A 23,454-nucleotide genomic window follows, 5' to 3' on the forward strand; every position below is an offset into this window, starting at 1 on the left:
AACGCTAGGATAGCAAGGTTTTGGTGGGCGAATTCTGGAAAAGAAATAGGCATACACTGGAAAAGTTGGGATAAGGTTTGTGTAAGCAAAAGAAATGGAGGGCTAGGCTTCAAGGATTTTCAGGGCCAAAATTTAGCTCTTTTAGCAAAACAAGCCTGGAGAATCATAGAAAATCCTAATTCAATATGGGTACGTATTTTGAAGGCGGTCTACTTTCCTGAAGGAGAATTTTGGAATGCGAAATGTTATAATAATACATCTTAGGCTTGGAAAAGTATAATTAAAGGAAAGGACTTTCTTCGTAGAAATGGGAGATGGAGTGTGGGTGACGGATCAAGGATTAATATTTGGGATGATAATTGGGTGGTGGGCGAAGGAAAAATTCAAAGACAACAAGGAATAGAGTTAAATTATGTTAGTGAACTCTTGAAAGAAGGGGAAGGGTGGGATGTGAGAAAGATGGAAGGGGTTTTTACTAATATTGTCAAAGAAAAAATCCTTAAGACTCCTACAAGCATCTTGAGAAGAGAAGATAGACTTATGTAGCCATATAAAAAGGATGGAAGCTATAGTGTCAAAACTGGATATCACATAGCTAAGATGGAAAGCCAAGGTAACAGATTGGAAGAATCTTCATCAAGTAGGAATTTGGAAGAATTATGGAAGGAGATATGGAATGTCCAAACTCCCCAAAAGATTAAAAGCTTCATTTGGAGAGCAGCGCATAATATAGTGCCGGTTAATGAGAGGTTGTTTAAAAGAAGAATGGTCAACTCCCCTATGTGTCAGATTTGTTTCATGGAACCTGAGACTATCGAGCATACATTGTTACTATGTTCATGGACGAGAGCAGCTTGGTTTGGTAGCCAATGCCAATATTGTCCCTCTCAGGATCACATCACAAGCTTTGGAGAATGGCTTTTACAGAAAATTAGAAGAATTAAGGAGGAAGGAAGAACTGACAAAGAGGAAAGGATAGGGAAAATGATTTTTCTAATATGGGAGATATGGAAAACCAGGAACCAAGCCATATTCAACAGTAAGGAGATCAATCCTATGGAGGCTATTATCAAGGCTAGAATAGCAGAAAATCAATACAGAGCAACTATTGATCTATCAATTCAGAAGCAATCAGAGAATAAAAGAAAAAAAGCAAAGCGAGCTACCTGGAGACCCCCGCCAAGAAATTGGCTGAAACTGAACGTTGATGCAGCCTTTCAGGAAGTCTCTGGCGATGGAGCAACGGCAATAGCTGCAAGAGACAACTTTGAAAAATTTCTTGTTGGGTACACAGATAGAATCAAAGCTATATCCCAGCAGAAGCATTAGCTACAAGAAAAGCTTTAATTTTGGCAAAAAATTTATAGCTAGATATGATACTAATTGAATCTGACTGTTTACCTTTGGTGCAAGCAATTAAATCAAAAAGTAGCCTTCAAGAGATTGATCCAATTTTGCAAGATATTTTTGAACTGCAGAAAAATTTTAACAAATGCGGATTCACCTGGATTCCAAGAGAAGGGAACCAATTAGTTCATACCATAGCAAATTTAGCAATTAAAAATCAATTGGGTCAGAGATGGTGTACTGAACTACCACGTATCGTTGTAGGCATTCTTCGGAGAGAAGCACCAATATCCTCATCTGGGCTGTCAAGCATGGCATCAACCTAAAGGAGGTATCCTTAACCTTTGCGGTGGAGCTTTATTCTGAAGTGAAGCCAGCAGAGAGACCTGATTCGGACCTCAACAACAGATTCGTAACTTAATTCCAAATCTTGGAGCATACCGGAGTGGATAGCCATAATCTTCTCATGGAGGCCATGGAAGGAAGTCTTCGGTGGCTCACAGCATAACTCCCGTAAGGGAGAGGGTGAATTTGGGAATTGGGTGGGCAGGTTGGGTTGGGGTTTGGGTAGGGTTTTTGGACTTAGCCCATGACCAAAAAAAAAAAAAATCCACCAGTTTAATACTTTATTACATGTCTTTCTTAAATGTGTATGTCAATTGTCAAACATATAATCACAAAAAAAAAAAAATGTATGTCCCAGCTCACATTTTGTGAGTTAAGTCAATATTAACCCTATACAATACCCAAAAAAAAAAAAAAAAACCTATATCCAAGTATCTAATCTGATCTAACCTATTCGAGTAGGTCCATCGAAGATCGAGTTGAGAATAGAATGGATTGAGTCACAGATAGAATTGACAGGAATTTAGACCTAACTCTACCCAACTTACCCGCACTCCTCATATATTATAATATGTAGTTAAAATTTATTATACATATATAATAAAGTTGATAGAAATGGAACTTATATTCTCTGTCTTTTGTAATGTTAACATAGATTTTATTATGATTTTGTTGTTTTTTATTTTAATATGGATCTAATTTTATATTTTCTGTTTTTTATTTTATTAGTATGTTTATGAACTATGGAATGATTAAATATTGTATTTGATTAAAAAAATTATTTATTATGAGTCGTAGAATTTTAAGATACAGACCGGACTAAAGACTTAAAGTTGAGAAATTCTAAACTTGCAATAGGGGTGCACAGACCCGGCCCGGCCCGAAGGCCCGGCCCGGTCCCGAACACTTTAGGGGCTAATTTGATGTGATTTCATCGGGTTTAGGGTCGGGTAAGGGTCTCAAAAATAGACCCGGTCATTATTTCGGGTCAGGTCCGGGCCATAGCTCGGGCCACCCGAAGTCGGCCCGGTGGCCCGGTCATCATACACAATTAATATTTTGTGTTATTAGTGATGGATCATGACTATTCTTATGTGGAATTTAAGTATTGTAAACCTTAATATTTTGTGTTATTAGTCATTATAAAACTATAAGTTAAGGTTTTATAGTTAGAATACATAAGACTTTAGACTAATGCATAATATTGTGTTATTTGTATTGATTTAAATATTTGGTATTATTAGACAATATTAGTATTGATTGTGGTTTTGCTTTAGTATTGATTGTGGTTATGCTTTAATTTTAAAGAAGGGTTGGTTCTTGTTATATTTTTCTAAGTGAATTTTACCATGTTAAATAATGGTTGGAGTCTTGGAAATTTGGATATTCTTACATACTAGCTTACAAGAAGGTATCAACGTAATGTAATGTTAACGGCCCGGTTTTTACCTGGTATAATTGTGGCCCGAAAGTGTATTGGTTTTATCGGGTCTAGGGTCGGGTTCGGGTCTAATAAATAGACCCGGTGTATATTTTGGGTCGAGTCTGTGTCACATCAAACCCGGCTTCACCCGGTCCATGTACATCCCTAACTTGTAATAGAGTAGGATTGAATTTAAAAAACAAAATTAAATTACCAAATAAGATCAGAATAAAATCTAAATCTTATTCTATCCTATTTATTAGGAGTTTTAATTAGATTTATACCTATAAAATTAAAATTAACTCAATTCTAAAATCTATCTTTAACTATAGGTTTTTTTCGATAGTATTTCTAAATTTGATGAATTAAGAATTAATTAAATATAATATTTATTAAAAATTCACAGGTAAATGACTATATACATAAAATAAATTCAAATTTTCGATTTAAATAAATACATGAAGTTACTACTCAACTAAATCAAATTGATTCTTAATTCTTAGTTGCTTTACTTGCCTTGAGCAACAATAGAATACGTCTATAACAAGCTTTTCAGCGTACAAGCAAATCTAATCTAAAGCTAAAGCCTTCTGGGCACAAGGCTCTTTCCTTTCATAGCTTATTTGTTTATTTTTGCTGTGGGAAGAGAGAGTAAAAGAAAAAAAAAAAACATTATGTGATGTATACATTAAAATTAATCACTAAAATCAATTGTCAGTATAAAAAATATGTTAGAATAAAATATATATTAAAAATAAATTAAATTATATATAAATTTATACACAAATATATTAGTAATTAATTTTAGTGATTAATTTTGATATACAAATAATATTTAAAAAAAAGGGGTTAACAAAGCCGAAGGCAATAAATATAAAGGTCTCTAAAACTAATAAAATTAATTTGCCATTAGCTAATGGAGCCAGTATAAAGGTCTCTAAAGCTAATCAAATTAATTTGCTAATAAAGCCAAAAGAAAGGTCTGTAAAACTAATCAAATTAATTTAGAGAAAAATCTAAAATAATTTCTGACAAAACGAGATTCTTGAAAAAAAAATTTAATTCAATCTCTGACAATTATTTTGAAAGGACAATAAGGTCTCTGTGCAAAAAAAAAGTCAATGTTATTTTTTTTTGCACAGATACTAATCAGTCCCAAAAAAAAAATCAAAACCGAATTGGGTATTTTTTTTTTAAGAACTTTGTTGTCCTTTCGAGATAATTATAAAGGTAGGGTATTCACTCAATTAATTTATCCAAGAAATTACATTTTTTTTTAGCTCTATAACAGATAACATCATGTGTTTCCCAAGATTTTCGTGGAAGCAACAGAATGATTGGAGTGTGTGTACTCACATGAATGAATGGACCCAAAAAAGAGTAAAAACCAATCCAAAATTGTTTACAAAAAACCATTATTTATTTATTTGGCATGTTTTGTTTTGTTTTGTTTTGGCCGCATTCTAAAATGTGAGCATTTAAGAGCAAAACATCCACGACTTGTAGATTCTAGCCACAAAAGCAGACTAACCCCTCCTGGGCGCACATTAGCTTTCACTGGCTATTTGGCGCTAACATACGCTTCTCCGTTACACTCCATTTTCTTCTGCTCCACTTGCTTGTTCCCTCTAGAAAGAAGCTTCTTTTTCTCTCTGCCACCCATCAAAACCTGTTTTTTCCCATTTGGGTCCTGATGAAATCTCTCTCTTAAAGAAGTTCCTGTGTTGGTTATGGCTTCCTTGCAGATTCTGAGTGTTAGGATTTGGTTGAATTAGTCCTACATTGCTTAGGATAGCAAATGGAGTGGGTGGCCTAGGCTATAAATATGAGGCTAAGTTCTTCATTTGTTTTTGCACCAGTCAGAAACACTTTAAGCTTGTATCTGATTTTTCTTTTCCTCTGTACTCTTTGATTAGAGAGTGTTGTGAGGTGTAGTTAGATATTTGCTTTGAAAGAGTGTGGGTGTACTGGGGTGCCGGTGAGAGAAAGAAGTCTATGTGTTGTAACAATTTTCACATAGTGATATTCTCTGGTTGTCATTTGACAACGGCCGTGGTTTTTTCTCCGGTAATTGGAGTTTCCACGTTAAATTCTTGTGTTGTGATTGTGTCTATTTTATTTCTCTGTCAAAGGTGTTTTCTCAAGGGGGAATTGTGTCTTATTCCCAACAAGTGGTATCAGAGCTTCGGTTCGGTGGGATTTATTCTTAGTATGCTCTGTGGTTGCAGCCTAGTCTGACCTTCCACATCAGAAAAGAATTTTGTCCTGTGGCTTGAGGTTGATCTTTGGTTGCTGTTGTTGTTGCTGGAAGGCAGTGTGACTCTGTGAGAGTGCAGTTTGGAAAAGGTTCTGGCTAAGGAAAGACTTGGTATTTAAGTGTGTCCATTGTGACCCACCTCTCTTTCCTGGGGACCCTTCCTAGTGCACGGTCTACAGTTGAGTTATACTATTCCAGTATACGGTTGCAACAATGTCAGGATATTCAAGTGCTGTGAAGCTTGAAATAGAAAATTTTGATGGAAGAATCAATTTTGGCTTGTGGCAAATACAAGTCAAGGATGTGTTGATACAATCAGGTTTGCACAAGGCGTTGAAGGAGAAGATCTCTGGTTGCTCTCTCTATGAGAGAAGATGATGTTCTCTAGAAGACAAGAAGTATCCTCATGGTATTACCGCACTGCCATGGATAAGGATAAGTTGTGGCAATCGGGTCCACAATTGCACACGGGCATTGGTTGGCGTTGAGATGCAAGGTGTGTGGCGGAGTTAGGTCGATGGCTGAAGAACTTCCAGGAAAAGCCAATTTGGAAGTTGCACCATGAATTTTCAGCAAGGTTTCGATCTGTACCAAGGCGAAATGCTTGGAGTGGTCTAATTCCAAGTGAGTATACTTTCATGGTGGAGTATGATAGTTCTCTGAACTATGATTGTCGGTATAGACAATGGCAGCAAAGAATTGTCGGTGTTGACAATGGAAGCTGAAGATGTGTGACTATTTCAATCAAGGTGGAGATTGTTAGGATTTGGTTGAATTAGTCCTACATTGCTTAGGATAGCAAATGGAGTGGGTGGCCTAGGCTATAAATATGAGGCTAAGTTCTTCATTTGTTTTTGCACCAGTCAGAAACACTTTAAGCTTGTATCTGATTTTTCTTTTCCTCTGTACTCTTTGATTAGAGAGTGTTGTGAGGTGTAGTTAGATATTTGCTTTGAAAGAGTGTGGGTGTACTGGGGTGCCGGTGAGAGAAAGAAGTCTATGTGTTGTAACAATTTTCACATAGTGATATTCTCTGGTTGTCATTTGACAACGGCCGTGGTTTTTTCTCCGGTAATTGGAGTTTCCACGTTAAATTCTTGTGTTGTGATTGTGTCTATTTTATTTCTCTGTCAAAGGTGTTTTCTCAAGGGGGAATTGTGTCTTATTCCCAACACTGAGACCCACCCTCTCCCAATTTTCACTTTCTCAATCCAATTCTCCAGGAAAATCCACATGGAACACCCAATACCCTTATTTCCCCAAACGGATCCTAAAGTTGAAAACTTTCACCGGTTCTAAGCCTTCCACCTTGAACAGGGTCTGTTGTGCAGCGCAAGGCAGCGAGAACCAAAACAATGGCAAGTCTTTTTTTTTTAATCATTGATGTAATTTGATGTTAATCAGGATTGTATTATTGGATTTTTCCAATGGATTTTTGCTATTCAATTTTCAGTTTTCTTAGTTTATATACGTGGCAAGGACTGTTATTAATAAATTAGAAATAGCAGAGAATGTAAAATTTTGCTGGGACCGCTGTTTAGTGATGAGTACTTGTGATATTGAGTATGTTTTCTCAGCTTGATTTGAATGCTATTATCTCAAGATGAAACATCTAGGCCCATGTTGTTTGGAATTTCACGTGTTCGTTAGCATGAAAAACTTGTGTATCATTATGTTTTGGCATTACAAGTAGATATTATTGTGTAGTAGTGTTTCAGCTCGGAGTTCAATTTTTTAACTTCACCTTTTGATGGCTAATGCTGCTATTGATACTGAATTTTCAGGAGAAGAACCTCCGGAATCGTTGTTTATGAAGGAATTGAAGAGGAGGGGCATGACTCCTACATCATTGCTTGAGGATTACAAGCAGGGCAACTCTGGAGTTGACGAAGAGGTGGTTGTGAATGAACAAGATAGAGGCCTCCCGAGGAGAAATGTTGTCTCAACCGATGTAGAGAGGAGTCTGGAAAATCAGAGGGAGCGATCCATGGCGTTGAACAGTGAAGGTCTTGAGGTTGATTCATTGTTAACATTTATCGATTCTTCAATACCATATTAAATATATATATCTGAGATTTTGCTGCAATGATTTCATTGTTTGCCAGTAATTAGTTTATATTTGTCGGTCATGTGTTCCATTGTTTGCACTGCACCAAGGGTGTCTCATATTTTAAAGAAAATAGTATTTCAATTTTTTTGTTGGAACGTTTTTAATGAGTAAGAAGAAACAAGAGAACAAATTATGAATAGGGGAAGAGGAATACAGAAACTCGTTTATAACTTTAACATGGCAACAAGGCTGCAGTTTCAACATCATACCCGAATCAATTTCACACTCTTTCATCTTGCAAATGTCATCTAGAATAGAAATAGGTCCAGTTTCATGTATGAGTGACATTAGTGAGCTTAGATTCTTATATACAGTTGTGATGCCATTTTCTGTGCTGAAATATAGTAATGACTTATGTATTAACCATTTCAGGGATTGGTCCCTCGCGCTAAACTTCTGCTGTCACTTGGAGGAACATTTTTCTTGGGATTTGGACCGTTGATCCTCATAACTGTTGCATTTTTTTCAGCTCTTTACTTGGTAAGATCTTTTCCTTTCAACTTCTGCATGACTCTTTTATGCAGCTATTTGCATGTTAATTAATGCATATATTATCTTGGCCATTATGATTTTTCTTTCAGCCATTGACTGGTTAGTTATGACATGTTGGTCTTACACTAACCTATAATTTTGTAATATTGAATGCTGATGCATATAATCTTAGAGAGTAGGATTTGATGGTTTGGTGTGTACTGTTTTGCAGTATTTTGGACCAACTTTTGTCCATGATGCAAGCAAGATGTCACTATCACCTCCCCAGTATGTGGATCCTTATGCACTCTTAGAAGATGAAAGGATATCTCAGATAGCACCTCAGCTAAAATAAAAAGCAGCATTTCACATATTTAGGTTAGGAATCTCGTTACAGATATCAAGTTTCTGTGTACTTTAGCCTTTGCCGATTAGTTTCTTTGTAAAATATCACCCTGGAACTTGTTACTTGTGTATTGTGCATTAATCGCTGACTCCATTTTTTACAGTTACATTTTTCTTTTTGCATATATGAATAATATATGATATGTAAATTTGAAATTTAAATGAAAGCTCATCAGGTGAAGCATTGCTAAAAATTCTTTAATTTTCCTTGAAATGTCCGGAACCTGACAAACAATGAAGGGTTGACTAATTTCTAGGGATATAATATGGTGTCTTAAGCAGGAATTTCTCTCAACATTACTTTTTGGACAAGCATATGAATAGTGCTCTTAAGAGGATCCTATTAATAAATAGGAGGTAGCTTCACAGAATCACAGTTCACACCATAAGTCCATAACATGGAATGATGAATTGCAAAATCCTCCAAAAGAATATCCATTTATTGTAACTTAAAAAGATTGAAGAATCCCAAGAGTCAAATTACACATGTTTTCATCAACAAAATAGCTACCATAAATAAATAAATAAATGAACTCCATCAAAAGGTTGCCAAATCTATCCTGTTGAGAAACAAGTGGGAGATTAAGACTAGAATGGCTTGTAAACTTTAAGTTCTTTAATAATTCCTTCAATTGATCCAGCTGCAGCAACAATTGAAATCAGCAAGCAGAACACACTTAGCAACTTCAACCCTGTCCATCTCATAGAGAACTTTGGCACTTTAGATTGTACCATGTACATCTTTGTTGGAAAGTACACTGTCAATGGCCAGAATGCAAGAGCTCCAAGCAAACCAACAATGCTGTTGAAGAAAGGAAGTAATATAGCAATCACTGCTGACAATATCACATACAATGTCCTCCATATTAGCCTGAATGGATTCATTCTATAGGTTCCAACCAATGGAATCTTTATGTGATGCTCTTTTGCCATGAAGCTGCTTTCAGGCCAACGCTCCTTGCACCAATTTTCCACCAGCAAAAACACGGGCTGTGTGTACACCTGGTAGGCGCCGACGAGATGAACGACGATGAAAATGTTACCAATGTCAATAAGCCAAAATGGCTCATAGAAACCAAATCCTGTTAAGAAGTTTCCAGGTGCATCGTTCCCAAACGCTGCATAGCCTATCATACCACATAGCATATAGAACACAGTGGTGACTGCCACTGATGTAGAAGCAGCCACCTTCATCACTCGGTTCTCCGGTTTACCCGATTTCAATGTATCCTGTATCTCAACAATGACAGAACTGAAGCTATATGCAAAAGCAATGTTTCCCAAAGCTGTAAAAGTATTCCATAGCTTCTCGCTGCTTGTCACATCCACTCCAATGGTAACCCCGGTAAGGCTTGTTCTGGCATGGCTTCCCCCTATACCCTCCAAAACAATACAAACATCCATCATTCATAAAATACTAAGAAATATGTGTTAATTAGTAAAGGCAATGCTGAACCTGCAACTTTGGCTATGGAGAGACCAATCCCTATGGTAGCATAACCAAAAGACATGATAGCAGCAAGAGCAGAGAGCCATGAAAGTTCATGGAAGTCTGGGATTTGGCTTAAGATAATCTCTATGATCCCAAACATGATCATATAAGGGTAATTTGGCATAGTACACACTGCATCATGCCCATTTTTGTGATAACAATTGGATCTTTGTATGGCCCTGATTACCAAGAAATAAGGAATAACAATTTTAATTAATCTCCAAGAAACAATAACTAAATTGGCAAAGGAAAAAGGATCTATGGGGAGCTTTTAATGTTCTTACACCATACTAATGGCTGCAGTGATAGTATATCCAATGCTTGCTCCAATCAGATTTATGTATTGAGCCAATCCACAATAATGGTGTTGAGTTCCTCCTGGAAACAAACAAACACTAGGATTCAATAATCACACATCTTATCTTAATACATGTCTTAAATGAGAACTTTGCAGTTACCTAGAATATTCTTGACCATGTTCCTATAGGTGCGGTTCCTGGTTCCATGAACAGGGTCAGGGGACCTATAACAATCGGTGAGGAGAAAAGAAGTGTAGAGAGTGATGACTGAGAAGAGCATGAGGACAATGGGTCCTGCAATCCAACCCAACTGGGCAATGGCCCATGCAAGAGATAGCACCCCTGAGCCTATAACAGCCGTCAAAATATGTCCACTCGCAGTTACCCATGTTCCTTCATCACCATAAAATTTGGCAACTTCATTTAGTCATCATATAAAATTTGGCAACTTTATAGTAGCGTTTGGTGGAGAGACAGAGACGGAAAAACTGAGATTGAAAGATAGAGACTAAGAGACAGAGATTGAAATAAATTTTAGTATTCTGTTTGGTGCAAAATGGGAGACATAAATTGAAACAAGAATGAAACTCTAATTTAATTTGCACAAAGAGTAAAATTTGAATTAATTAATTGAAATAAGGGTATTTTAGGTATAAAATGTTATTAAAGTTTCAGTCTCTATCTCTAAAAATTTTAGTTTCCTGTGTCCCTACTTTTTGGAGGTACTGAAATACTGAAATTTTGGAGTCAAAGACAGAAATTTTAGTACCAATCTCTAAACCAGCAAACATAATACTATCTCAGACTTTTTAACATACATTTACTAAAGGATTTACTTGTTACTAATGGAATCTAACCCCTGTTCTTCTTTAGATCTACTTGTTTCACTCCGATAGTATCATAAATCGAGTCAATGAGCCGAAATCACTAACTAATACTAATCTAATACTAAACTAATACTAATAGAATAGAAATAGAACCGTCTTTCTCTTAGAGACCAAAAAAGTAATTGAAGTTCAATCAGCCAGAATAAAAGAATAATGGAAGTCCCATTCCCATATAGGGATTGGATAGATAACAAAATTCACAAGTGCAGATTTTTAAGAGAGGGAATCTTATGATATGTTAGGAATCTCTTATGAAAATCATCCGCGTCTGAAACGTATTTTAATGCCCGAAAATTGGATATGATGGCTTCTCAATCTCTGTCTCAGTATCTCAAAACAAATGCTACCTATGGGTGCATGCAGTTTGAAGCACAATTCCATTGAAAATATTACCTTTTCGTTTTGGATGACCATCGTCATCAAATTTATTAGAGTCATACCCATCTTTTGCTACTTCTTCGATGCAAGGGCTTGTATTGCCCTGCATCGCCATTCACCTGCCTCTCTCGTTAATCTTTGAACCAATCAATTCTTCTGCAACCTTCATGGCTCATGGCTCATGACTTATATAGCATGTTGCCTGTGTTCTTATCAGCATATTGCCATTTTTGGTAATAACGCCAACCAATATGTTATTTTGTTTGGTATTAATGCCAACCAATATGTTATTGATATATGTTCTGCCATGATACTAATATGAGTTTTAAAAATACATGTTAATAACTAATCAGTAGTGTTAGGATTCCATTTGTTCAACGCTTTCTACAAAAATGTCAATTTTATTAATTGCCGATGAATGTTGCTGTAAAACATCTTTAAATAGATTGACTTTCAACTATTTGTCATTTGACTAGCATTAATCAGGATTTCATCACTCTAGTTTTATTATATCAAAATTTAAAAAAAAATTTGTCATTGAATTATATCACCTATTTAAATAAGTAACAATTATTAAAAAAAATTCTCTTATATATATATATATTTTTTTCTTACCCTTAATTAATTGAGTTTACAATATATCATTAAGTATTTTAATTATAAATTAACGGCTAAATATAATTAATATACATATTAAAATTGTAATAATAATAATAATAATAATAATAATAATAATAATAATAATAATAATAATTTTCAATTATATATATATATATAACAACACTCTTACTACTATTACTAAACAATCTCATAATTTTTCACGGATTGTCAAAAATCTTTTTAACTATTTTTAACCTTGACACAAGAATATCAAAATTATACCGTAAAGCATCATATATATATATATATATTCATATTCTGACCCAAAAACAAAAGTCAGGCCCAAAATAAATAAAGATCCAACAAAGAGATCCCGCTTTCACTACACCTATCCAACCTATATAGGTCGGACATCACAACAACATTTTAACTCTATTTATCTAAACTAAATAAGTAACTAACTTTTAAGATATCTCTCATTTATTTAAAAAGGATATCTCAACAACTTCTTTAAAAAAAGAAAACGGTTATCCACCATTAAAAGTGGAATTACACTAAAAGGTGGTTATCTATTCTACTATAAATATACTGATATTTCTCAGGTATGTTTAGAACCCAATCTACTAAAAATTTGTTTAAATTTTTGCTAACTTAAACATTGGAGTCTCTTACAGGTACCACCCCACCACTTCACAAGAAACTCAGACAACGGCACCTCGACACCAACATAAATCGAACGCTACTCAGAAAAAATCTAAACCTCATATTCAGGCCAAAAAAATAATATAATTTTAACCAACCCTCAGAATAATATCAGTATTCATATTTATATTATAAGTTTCTTTAGTGCTATATATACAAAATAATCAAATATAACAATACTAAAAAAAAATCTAATAAACATTGGATATGATGAACTTTATTTATTGATTTTTAATTATGATCCTGTAACAACACAAGTATTACCTCTTCATGTGATTTATGCAGAAAAATATAATTTACAAAATCAAAAGGAGCAAATACTTCAATATATAAAATATAAATTGCTAAATTAATTTTTATTATAATTATTATTTTATTCTGATATAACTTTTTATTTAAGATTTATATAAATTATTTTATAATTAATTATAAAACAAAAACTCATATAATATTTTAATTATCTAAAATATTATTACAAAAGATTTATAATATTAGTTTTTCATGTATTGTGCGACACTAAATCTAATTTTATGTTATTTTTGAACGGTGATTATTAAAGCATCTCCAATATTTATTTTTAGTTTAATTTTATTTTGGATCCCATAAAATACTATAAACATTTGTGGTAAAACTTAATTTAAAATTCAATAAGATTATTTATCACTCAAATGTTTGGTCTCAATTTAATTTAAAATTTATATTATTTTTAATTATTTTATTTAATAAATTATATAAGTAGCAATATTTAATTATTTTTTTAAAATAATACCGTCTCTTTTTATTAATACCAATTTTATTTTAAATATTGCATCGATGCAAGTTTTAATTTTAAATCATCAATTTAATTACTATAAATGTCAGAATTGATATAAAAAAAAAAAATTATTGGAGTTGCTCTTATGCCAACAATATAATGGAGATAGCCATATAGGATTTTCATACAACCATTTATTAAGATTAAATATTTTATCACTTTCTTGTTGTGAACTTAATTTACGAAAAAGGTTAAACACTTTAAGATGGACAATAATATTTTTTTAAGATAATTTGTGTTATAGTTTCGACCCAAATCGAGAAAAATATTTTTGATTCGTAGTTAGTTTCTTTGGACAGTACTATCAAGAATCAAAACAAACGGATTTGGATTCTCTAAAGTTTGAATTTCACTTTAGAGAATAAAGTGTGATATCTCACCATTGATTTCATAGGTGAGACCAAGAATAAATATAAAAGAGAAACTATTCAAGAATAGAAGATCATACTTTACTTTCTAAAGTAAAATTCAAACTTTAAAAAATACAAATCCAAAACTAATTACAAGTTTTTGTCAAACACACCAGAAACACCACAAACCTCAATAAACAAAGTATAAACTTGAAGTCCACATACAAATAACACTAACATTCATACACATATCACCTTTTGCTCATGAAAAACACCCGCTGCATGCCCAATTTAGAGTCACCTTGTGTTTATTACAACCGTGATAATTAATTTGGTTATATATATATATATATATATATATATATATATATATGTAATAAAACCATGTTTCTACTTTCTACTATGATATTCACACGTTCCAAATCTCAATCTCTCTCTCTTATAATTCTTATTGAAGTCTCTAATTGAGCAAAATGAGAAAACCAATAGTCCTTGATCTGCTGAAAACAGGTTATTGAATAACATACATAGAGGTTATATATCAATATATGATGATTATTGATGATATATACCATGTGGAATCATGGAAGCCAGAGACTAAAACAATAAATAGTTAGAAAAATATGATCTCCTTTCTATAATAACCATTTTCATTCTCAAAACTTGTTTCCCCATTTTTTTTAATTTATTATTTAATTCTCACTACCAAGTAGATTTAAAATTTCAATCATCTCCTTCAAAAATATTATCTTAAAACCCAAAAGAGATCATATATTCATACCAAATATCAAAGTCAAAATTCATGCTTATTTTTTTCAAGTGTATTGAATATTACCAAAAAGAAGGGAAAAAAAAGTTAATTATCACATGAGGAGTCAGATTAATTAGCAAGTTAGTTACATACTTTGCAGTTTGAAAAAGTTTGTTATACAACTGTTAATAGTGGTGAACGGTTAGTTAGCAGATTTAGCTAAGGAAGTATATATAGTAGATAGAGTAATTAGAATTTTGAGTTTTTGCTCTTGTAAGTCTCATTTTCTTGCTTAGTCAGAAGTAACTTGCTTTTGACCTAGGCCTTTCTTCTGTAAACTTTCCTCTGTTCTTGAATCTTTCCTCTCTCTGAACTAACATTTCCACATTAATACTAGCCAAACCTGTTTAAAAAAACGACTATATTATGTGTACATTAAAATCAACCATCAAAGTCAATTACTAATATAAAATATATGTTGAAATACAAATACATATTAAAAATAAATTAAATCATACATGTATTATACATAAATACATTAATAGCTGATTTTAGTGACTAATTTTAGTATACGAATAGCATTTTTGTTAAAAAAACATATATCATTCATATGGTCCTCAACGCATTTCACAATTTATCTATTTATGGTAATTTCTAGGGAAAAAAATCAACAAGCTCAAGCTTTGACTTATGATATAAAATACACGGTTGTCAATAATTGGATTCAAATTTCTATTCTTATCTCTACTATGTAAATGATATTTCATTATTTCTCATAGTAAATATTACCCAAGACTTCTTTGTATTATTTGATAAGAAAAAAAAAATGAAGAATAAATACATAATTTTATGTGGTTAAGATTTCTCCCATCTTGACGACCACAATAATAGATAATGAATTATATATAATAGTCCCAATCTAATGTGATTATAGGAGTCCTATTAATTGATTCTATATCAAACTATATTTATTTTTTCAAAATTTTTCATGAATAGGTGAGAATGATCTATATGAGATAATTGATAACCCCGTTTTTAATGGAGAAAGAGTTGCATTTTAGAATCTATTTCCACAGTAATTAGGACATTATTATACATTGTATAAGTGTAAATGTGTAATTTTCTACCAAATCATGAAATTAATTGTCCTTCACTTTCGGTATACACTGTTAAGAAAATGTCAAAACATTAATTTTTCGGCCGTCTATTGCAATCAAAATTTGTTTCCATTTTCTTACCTTTTTTTCAAATTCAAAATTACATACACTTGGAAATATATATATATTTTATTGATAAAGGATCATGCTTAATTGATTTAGAATCTTAAATAGGACAAATTTGTAGGATTTCACTAGATTGAAGGATAAGTCATTAGTCAAAACATGAATTAATCTTCCTATAAATAGATGATATAATATAACATCGGAACCACAATTTTGTTAAGCAAGGCATAGTAGTTTTCTATTTGCATGGAGATGTTGAAGCAGAAAAAGAAAACAACAGGGAGGAAGAGGATTGAGATCAAGAAGCTTGAGAAAGAAGCAAACAAGCAAGTCACCTTCTCAAAGCGGCGAGCCGGGATGTTCAAGAAAGCCAGTGAGCTATGCATATTATGCAATGCTCATGTTGGCATTATAGTGTTCTCGCCGGCCGACAAGTTGTTCTGCTTCGGAGAACCCAGCACGGAGGCCGTGGTGGAGCGGTACCTGAAAGGATCGCCAGATTTTGAGCCAATAAAGTCCTCCCAAAGGAAGAAGCCGGTGTCATGCGAAGAGCATAACAGAAAATACGAAGAGGCGATGAAGGCGTTGGAGTTGGAAAAGAAGAACAAGGCTGATGTTGAAGGTTTTGCTAAGGTTTGGGGGAGAGGAGAATGGTGGAATGAAGAGATTCATGAGATGAGTGTTGAGCAGTTGGAGCAGTTTTTGGTAGCCATTTATGAATTGAGGAGTAGGCTTCTTCAAAGGGCTGCTGAAATCATGATGATGCATGGAATGTTATAGAATAATTCATCAACCCTGTTTTGATTTTCATCATGAAGTTTTATCTTATTACTGCTTGCACAAATTTAATTCAGTGTTCTTTTTTTGTGTTTAATGTTTCAATTTGGTTCAAATGTTATGTTTACTTATTAGCAAGGATTGATGATGATATCTATATTAAGACTAATTTATTTCAAGTTTTATTCCAAAAAATAAAGAAAAGAATTAATAGATTCTCAATAATTTAATGCTGAGATCTCAAATGATGTACATACCTTTTTTGGATGTATCAATCTAGCAAGATGTAATTATAGAAAGAATAACATGACAAGAAGTTAGCACAGAATGAAGGAAATCAAGAACAGCATAAACAAATTAGACAGATCACACAAATGTCTAGTAAAACTAAGTTTGTAGCTCTGGATGTTTCTATTGACACATTTTCTGCTCAAGCAACGAGGTTCTAACAACTACGTGGGATCTGCAAAGTGCAATGCAAGCACCAGGTTCACAACAAAAACTCAAACAGCTATCTTCTTTTTTGCCAATTTACTCTGCTGCTATTTCATCACCATTTTCTCCTTCATTTCTGAAATCTGGCAATGTATCAAGATCCGTTCGAAACTTCGCGTCATCTGAGGAATCAATGCCGTCAACTGAATCCGAAGTACCATTGGCAGAGGACTCATCTGACATTTCATCCGTTTGGCTGTCGCCTTTAAAAATCTCATCCTCGGAGCCAGAGTTACCTTCGGGGTTGTCACCCTCAGAGACATCAGAGATTTCATTTCTCGAACCGTTCCCAGTTTCATTCGATGCCAACAATCTTGCATTCTCTGACTCACCACTGCCTAGAGTTAAGGATTCTCCTGCAGATGCGTCTCCATTTTCGGTCTTAACAGTGGCTGTTGCATTGGAATCATGCAGGTTCTCTTCAGAGAGACTGTTTCTGTTATCACCCTGCACTAACCCATCTGTTTGGACTCTGTCATCACCGGAAATGGTTGTGTTCCCGGTAGAATTTTGAGAATGGTCTGATTCAGATAGAATCACTGTCTTATTCTGATCAGATGAACTCAAAATGTCGACACCAGCACCACTCAAGTTCTTGCTTGCTTCTGTGGTCACATTTTTCATGTCACTGCTTGCTTCCAAGTGGTTGTTGGAGTTTGCTGTGGCCGTGTCGTTCAGATTTGAGCTATCCACTGGATTGGATAGAGTGTTGTTTCCACCCTCTATACCAGAAGTTGCATTTGAAGGATTGCGAGTCAGATCACCTTCTGTAACCTTCAAATCTGAATCCTTTTGATTGCTGTTGCTTTCATCTGAATAAGTCGCCTCATTTTCAGGTTTTGTTTTATTAGTGACTAACTTTTCATCAGAGTTTCCCAAACTCAATGCCTCAGTTTCAGTATTAGTTGTATGAGCATCATGAGTTACAGCACTAGAAGCATCATCTCCCTTGTAATGTTCCTCTCGAGCTTCACGGGTGTTGTGGTTTTCAACTAATTCCCCCTTTCCCTCACCCTCCCCCTCGCCGTTTTCATTTTCCTTTTCATCAACTTCTTCTTTCTCTTTCTCTTCATCCACAAACTCTTCATCATGATCTGTACCCACCTCTGTTTTCTCTTGATCATTTTCATCTATCTCATCATCTCCTACTCCTCTTCCTTCATCTTCCATCTCTTCACTTTTGTTTTCATCTTCCTCCTGTTGTTCTTCGGCATCGAGCTTATTTTCTTCTTCCCTCTGATCTCTCACCTCATGTTTGTTGTCTTCACTTTCTTCAGTTTCATTCTTGCTTCCTTCATCGTCGTCTTCTTCATAAGTCGGTTCAGCTTTATTTACTACATCCTCTACAACATTTTCATCCTCCTCTTCTTCATCACGCTTTTCATTCCGATTTACTTCATCCTTAACTGGATGAAGGTCTTTCCTACCAAGTTTCAAAATCTGATTTGCCTGTGTTTGGACCAATAACTTTTCATCATTCTCATCATATTCCTTCTTCTTATCATGATTGTGCTTAACCTGGTAGATTAACCAGAAGCAAACACCAAGCAACAGAACAATTTGCAGAACATGTTTTACCCTGATGCCTTTGGATCTATTACTCCTACTTGGAAGCCGTTTCATCATGCTTTGCTTAACTAACTCGGAAACCCCCGATTCTGTCTTCTTCAAGCAGCTAGTGCAGGCCACCTATTTGATTGGAATATGGACATGTATAATTAAAAAATGGAAGCTATAATCATCAATGCAAAGATATTACAAAGGAAAATAAATACTTTTAACAAGCTTAAATATATTAACCATTTGTATGTAGAAAAAGTGCTGAGCAGAGACATCATTAACCCCAAAAGTGAAATGAAACCAAACTAAAACACTATAGTACTATACCCTTTTTTGCAGGACCTTCCCCAATTCCAGAAAACAGTGTCCAACAAAGCAATATATATAATTATATATATAGATTATAGAATATAACAGTTAATTTGGGCAAGTGGAAACAATACAATAGCTCATTTTGTCATTTGCTCAACATTTTGATGACGAAAATCTATGATTCACTCGACAAGAGAAAACAGAGAAGAAACCACAATCAAACCCTAGAAAAACCACCCCTAGAAGCAAAATCCAATCCCTACCCAGAATCGTCAACATAAAATTATCAGACATAAGAAGCATATTTGTCATTCCCAGTAAAACCTCATTTTTTGGCACGAGAATGCTCGAATGACCACACCATTTTGAAACCCAAAAAAAAAAAAAAAAAGATGCAGAGAGATAGAAGGTTCCTCACACTAACGATAGTAAGAAAGATTGAATTTTGACTTCAGAAGGAGCATACCCATGTCCAACAAGTGAGTGAAGTTAAATCCTTGTTCTGAAAAAAAAAATGAAGAGATAAGAAATGATTACCTGAATGAGCAGAAAGCAGTTTGAAGAAGAAGTGGAGAAGGGGTAAGGGTAAGGCTAAGGCAACAGAAAAAACATGTTTTTAAGGATTATTTACGTGCCAAGGAGGGAGCGAGTGGAAGACAGAAACCCCCAACAACACAACACGATCTAAAACTAGGAAGCTGTCTTGACCTTGAGTCTTCTTGACCACATCCACTATAGCTGTATAGCACCGTACACTTAGCCCAGCCACCACCACCATCATCACAATAGAAAGGTTTTGTGCCTTTCTTAATTCATAGTGTCTTCTATTAAAAATCCTTAATTAGTAATTTACATTTTTATATTTGGGTGGGGCATATTTAAATTGCTTATGAAAATTAAGTTCAGAATGACAGAATCTAATAATTAATGTCATGCATATCTCATTTGAGAAGTAGCAAAAAGAAAAAGACGAGATAAAGTTGAAAATTTAAATTTAAATGAATCCACAAAATTAACTTTTTTATTTAGATTTTGGTGTGCATGACTATTTAAAATTTCCTATAAAAAGATTTAAGGATTTGGTGTCAAAAGAGTATAATTATCGGTGAATTCTATAGTATTTAGAGTGCTTGAGAAGTTTTAAAAATAATTTTTTTTTTAAATTTTTGACTTATGAAAAGTAGTAGTATTAATGTCTAGTGTAATTTTTAAAATTAAATTGTAATTTTTTAAGAAGCTATTTAAGAGTTTATAAAAAAGTTAAAAAAAATAACTTCTCTCATAATACTATTATTTTTTATGATATTTTTATAAAATAAGCACTTTTAGAACTAAAAATTCAAACGTAAAATAACTTATTTATAAGCTACTTTTAATATAGTCATTTATTATTTAAACTATTTTATAAAAAAAATTTAATTAAGCTATTTACTCAAACCAGACCTTATAGTATGATATCTAATTTTTGTCTAATTTATTTATTATGATAAATTTTAAATATTTAATAATTATTTATTTTTATATTTTTAAAATTAAATATTAATTTTTAACCCTTTTAAAAAGTTAGATAAATATATGTAGGAACCATAATTATATTACATGTATTTGTAAAATATTTTCCATGCTGATAATTTATATCTTACAAAAACTAATCATCCTTTAAAATATATTCTCGTTAATACCAATTTCGTGATTAGTATATTGCTCCTTTTTTTTGGTCTGGGTAATATTGCTCCGTTCAAGAATATAAATATTCCTTGACAACTAAAAGCCAACAAATTGAAGGAATATTGCTTGTCTTTTTATGGCTAGTTTAATCAAAAGTTGATGAAGTTATTTGAAAAACAACTTTGCAAACTGAAGGGTTATGTAAAGTTGTAACCAAAGATGTATAATAGCCTAATAATAATAATAATAGAAAAATAGAAAAATATTCTTTCAATCACACTTGAACAGGCTTGAGAATGGGAATATGAATTCAATTACATGATGAATAGAGAGTTAAAGTGTGGATATCAGATAAGTTCTGAAACCAATACCGTAAATATATCCTGCAATATGTAACCAACTCATTAACTTCACAGCAAAAAGAAAGAAAGGAATAAATCTTTTGAAGCCTTTAGAGAGGGGAAGCTTTATAATCAAGTACTCAGATTCTTCTGTAAACTTTCTGCTGAAAAGGCTTCTCTTGAGAAAGCACATGTATGCTTCCAAAGATTGGTATAGATAATTTTAATTCCCTCATCCTGATAATTTTCCTTGCCACAAGTTTAGTTGGAACATGGATAACAATATTCTTTGAATTCATCATTCATGTTCCTTGATTCACAGGTAACATTTTAAGATAGCTAATGTTGCAGTAGCAATCAATTTAATGTGCTAAGCCTCACTTTAAGAGTACCTCAAACATTTAATTATGTTGCAATGAGGATTTGGTTAAGTCCTAACTATGAAGAATATGACAGCTATAAATTCCTTTGCTTCTTTCTAAAGATATTCTTGATTGAACATATTCCTAATTGTCCCTTCCATGCAATACCTATATATATGTTTGGCTTCCTTCAATATCTTTAACAGAGACAATGAATAACTTTCACATAGCACTCTTCTTCCTCATTGGGATTGTGTCCTCCATTTTGTTTCAGATTTCAGTTGCATCTGTTGTTTCAACAGGAAACTTCAATAAGGACTTCTATGTTTTATGGTCACCTACCCATGTAAACACATCTGCTGATGGACACACTAGAACTTTGAAGCTTGATCAACAATCCGGTACCAATACCATGCCATTTCTAGCTGAATCATCAATATTCATGATCTTATCTTAACTATTGTGGTTTGAAATATTGTAGGGGCTGGTTTTGCTTCAAATCAGATGTTTTTGTTTGGACAAATTGACATGCAAATCAAACTAGTACCAGGTGATTCTGCAGGCACAGTATTAGCCTACTATGTAAGCAAACCCTTTAATCTTCCATTTTTGTACCTACTCATTGTTTTGCATAGTAAAAGAACACACAGACATTTATACTACTTTGTTGATTTATTGCAGATGGCATCTGATCAACCAAATCGCGACGAGATTGACTTTGAGTTTCTAGGAAACATGTCTGAGCAGCCTTATATTCTTCAAACAAATATTTATGCAGATGGGTTTGGCAATAGAGAGGAGAGGATTTATCTATGGTTTGATCCTACAAAGGACTTCCATACTTACTCAGTGTTGTGGAATCTGCACCAGATTGTGTAAGGCTAAGCCTGCATTATTGCAAATTATTAACCCTTTGAACATAGGCCAATAAAGCTGAGGATGTGAAATTGAATTGGGGTGTTGCAGGTTCATGGTGGATAGCATTCCAATAAGAGTGTACAGAAACCATGGTGACAAGGGAGTTCCATTTCCAAGAAGGCAACCAATGAGTCTAGAAGCAACTCTTTGGAATGGTGATAGCTGGGCAACAAGAGGAGGTCAAGACAAGATAGATTGGACAAAGGGTCCCTTCATAGCTTCATTCAGGAACTACAACATTGATGCTTGTGTGTGGAAAGGGAACCCAAGGTTCTGCAGAGTAGCTAGCCATGTTAATTGGTGGAACCTAAACAACTTCAGCACACTCACATCCCCACAAAGAAGGTGGTTCAAATGGGTCAGGAAATACCATATGATTTATGATTATTGCCAAGATAATGAGAGGTTCCAAAACAATCTTCCACAGGAATGTTCCCTTCCCAAGTATTGATAACCAGAAAAGAAACTTTATTACTGGTTTTGATACCAAAAAGTAGAAAAGAAACCCCTTGTTTCATGGAATTCTCATAAAAACTTAGTGTATGTTATTGATCCATTGATGCTTACTTGATGAGAACTACAATGTCACACAGTTAACGTTATATAAGGGGATCAATTAATCAATTAATCATAACATAACACTATTATATAAGGGAATAAAAGCAAATTAAGCAGCACTTGACAAAGTGCTTTGAGGAATTGTTTGTTTAATAGCAGAAATCAAGTAACAAATCTAACACTTATATATCTCTTATTATTACAACAATGTGGACCAGCTAAACTCGTCCTTATTAGAAAGAATTGCTTTAAAAAATTGTGCTGGCCTCTTTATATAGATACAGCTAAAAATGAACCCAACAACAATAACAACAATAAATGAACTGCAGTACTTGATGCATTATTCGTCCCTGCAAAAAGCCAAAACCATAGTGATCCATTAGGACATTTAATGGATAATGAAGGATAACCAATTATCAACTGAAAAGTAAACTAAGCATAATGTCATAGCTCAAGTACCTTGTGGTGAAGGTGCTGATGATGGATTCAGAGATAGAGATGGCGATTGTACCTCTGCTGAAAAATAACCAAAACATCAGTAACTAATAAGTGATTAACAAAAATAAGGAACATCATAAGGTAAAGTACCTTGAGGTAAAGGTGAAAGTG

The 23,454-nt window shown here is 33.7% G+C and overlaps 6 protein-coding genes across 10 annotated transcripts; 4 read left to right on the top strand and 2 right to left on the bottom strand.

Moving 5' to 3' along the window:
* The first annotated feature begins 600 nt into the window (after positions 1 to 600).
* LOC140182440 (uncharacterized) lies at positions 601 to 1,329 on the top strand. The gene has a single exon (XM_072228648.1). It carries the CDS (start codon positions 601 to 603, stop codon positions 1,327 to 1,329), a length of 729 nt encoding a protein of 242 aa, XP_072084749.1.
* Positions 1,330 to 6,486: 5,157 nt separating this feature from the next.
* Positions 6,487 to 8,552, top strand: LOC112779248 (uncharacterized; the record flags this gene model as incomplete). The annotated part of the gene is made up of 4 exons (XM_025823496.3): positions 6,487 to 6,730; positions 7,157 to 7,386; positions 7,855 to 7,962; positions 8,186 to 8,552. Coding segments are annotated over 4 exons (705 nt in total), but the record flags the coding sequence as incomplete, so codon positions are not given.
* Positions 8,553 to 8,769: 217 nt separating this feature from the next.
* Positions 8,770 to 11,623, bottom strand: LOC112779247 (amino acid permease 6-like). Its single transcript, XM_025823495.3, has 5 exons — positions 11,430 to 11,623; positions 10,309 to 10,542; positions 10,135 to 10,228; positions 9,815 to 10,029; positions 8,770 to 9,731 (listed from the first exon to the last, which is right to left on the bottom strand). Exons 1-5 carry the CDS (start codon positions 11,527 to 11,529, stop codon positions 8,947 to 8,949), a joined length of 1,428 nt encoding a protein of 475 aa, XP_025679280.1. The 5' UTR covers positions 11,530 to 11,623; the 3' UTR covers positions 8,770 to 8,946.
* Positions 11,624 to 16,100: 4,477 nt separating this feature from the next.
* On the top strand, positions 16,101 to 16,634 carry LOC112775275 (agamous-like MADS-box protein AGL61). The gene has a single exon (XM_025818817.3). The coding sequence runs from the start codon at positions 16,101 to 16,103 to the stop codon at positions 16,632 to 16,634; it is 534 nt and encodes a 177-aa protein (XP_025674602.1).
* A 513-nt stretch (positions 16,635 to 17,147) lies between these two features.
* LOC112775274 (uncharacterized) lies at positions 17,148 to 21,015 on the bottom strand. Of its 5 annotated transcripts, none has more exons than XM_029295463.2 (3): positions 19,630 to 19,909; positions 19,417 to 19,500; positions 17,148 to 18,815 (listed from the first exon to the last, which is right to left on the bottom strand). In XM_029295463.2, the coding sequence occupies exon 3, from the start codon at positions 18,750 to 18,752 to the stop codon at positions 17,163 to 17,165; it is 1,590 nt and encodes a 529-aa protein (XP_029151296.1). In that variant the 5' UTR covers positions 18,753 to 18,815; positions 19,417 to 19,500; positions 19,630 to 19,909; the 3' UTR covers positions 17,148 to 17,162. The 5 variants fall into 5 exon arrangements, with proteins under 5 accessions (XP_029151296.1, XP_025674600.1, XP_025674598.1 ...); XM_025818815.2 differs by having other exon boundaries at positions 19,634 to 19,907; XM_025818813.3 differs by having other exon boundaries at positions 19,465 to 19,500; positions 19,630 to 19,815.
* Positions 21,016 to 21,332: 317 nt separating this feature from the next.
* On the top strand, positions 21,333 to 22,861 carry LOC112780043 (probable xyloglucan endotransglucosylase/hydrolase protein 10). Its single transcript, XM_025824391.3, has 4 exons — positions 21,333 to 21,770; positions 21,851 to 21,951; positions 22,051 to 22,244; positions 22,336 to 22,861. The coding sequence occupies exons 1-4, from the start codon at positions 21,581 to 21,583 to the stop codon at positions 22,736 to 22,738; spliced, it is 888 nt and encodes a 295-aa protein (XP_025680176.1). The 5' UTR covers positions 21,333 to 21,580; the 3' UTR covers positions 22,739 to 22,861.
* The last annotated feature ends 593 nt before the right edge of the window (positions 22,862 to 23,454 follow it).

Source organism: Arachis hypogaea, chromosome 19, assembly GCF_003086295.3.
Source record: "Arachis hypogaea cultivar Tifrunner chromosome 19, arahy.Tifrunner.gnm2.J5K5, whole genome shotgun sequence".
Lineage (NCBI taxonomy): Eukaryota > Viridiplantae > Streptophyta > Magnoliopsida > Fabales > Fabaceae > Arachis > Arachis hypogaea.

Excerpts from the sequence above, each read along its gene's own strand:
- LOC140182440 (XM_072228648.1), top strand. The coding sequence starts at position 601 with ATGGAAAGCCAAGGTAACAGATTGGAAGAATCTTCATCAAGTAGGAAT.
- LOC112779247 (XM_025823495.3), bottom strand. The coding sequence starts at position 11,529 with ATGGCGATGCAGGGCAATACAAGCCCTTGCATCGAAGAAGTAGCAAAA. Across the intron at positions 10,543-11,429 it reads TGGTCATCCAAAACGAAAAG|GAACATGGGTAACTGCGAGT; the intron begins GTAATATTTTCA and ends ATGGTGATGAAG. Across the intron at positions 10,030-10,134 it reads ACTGCAGCCATTAGTATGGT|GGCCATACAAAGATCCAATT; the intron begins GTAAGAACATTA and ends CTTGGTAATCAG.
- LOC112775275 (XM_025818817.3), top strand. The coding sequence starts at position 16,101 with ATGGAGATGTTGAAGCAGAAAAAGAAAACAACAGGGAGGAAGAGGATT.
- LOC112775274 (XM_025818813.3), bottom strand. The coding sequence starts at position 19,779 with ATGATGGTGGTGGTGGCTGGGCTAAGTGTACGGTGCTATACAGCTATA. Across the intron at positions 19,501-19,629 it reads ACTCGCTCCCTCCTTGGCAC|AACAAGGATTTAACTTCACT; the intron begins GTAAATAATCCT and ends TTTTTTTTTCAG. Across the intron at positions 18,816-19,464 it reads CACTCACTTGTTGGACATGG|GTGGCCTGCACTAGCTGCTT; the intron begins GTATGCTCCTTC and ends CCAATCAAATAG.
- LOC112780043 (XM_025824391.3), top strand. The coding sequence starts at position 21,581 with ATGAATAACTTTCACATAGCACTCTTCTTCCTCATTGGGATTGTGTCC. Across the intron at positions 21,771-21,850 it reads GAAGCTTGATCAACAATCCG|GGGCTGGTTTTGCTTCAAAT; the intron begins GTACCAATACCA and ends GAAATATTGTAG. Across the intron at positions 22,245-22,335 it reads TGGAATCTGCACCAGATTGT|GTTCATGGTGGATAGCATTC; the intron begins GTAAGGCTAAGC and ends GGGGTGTTGCAG.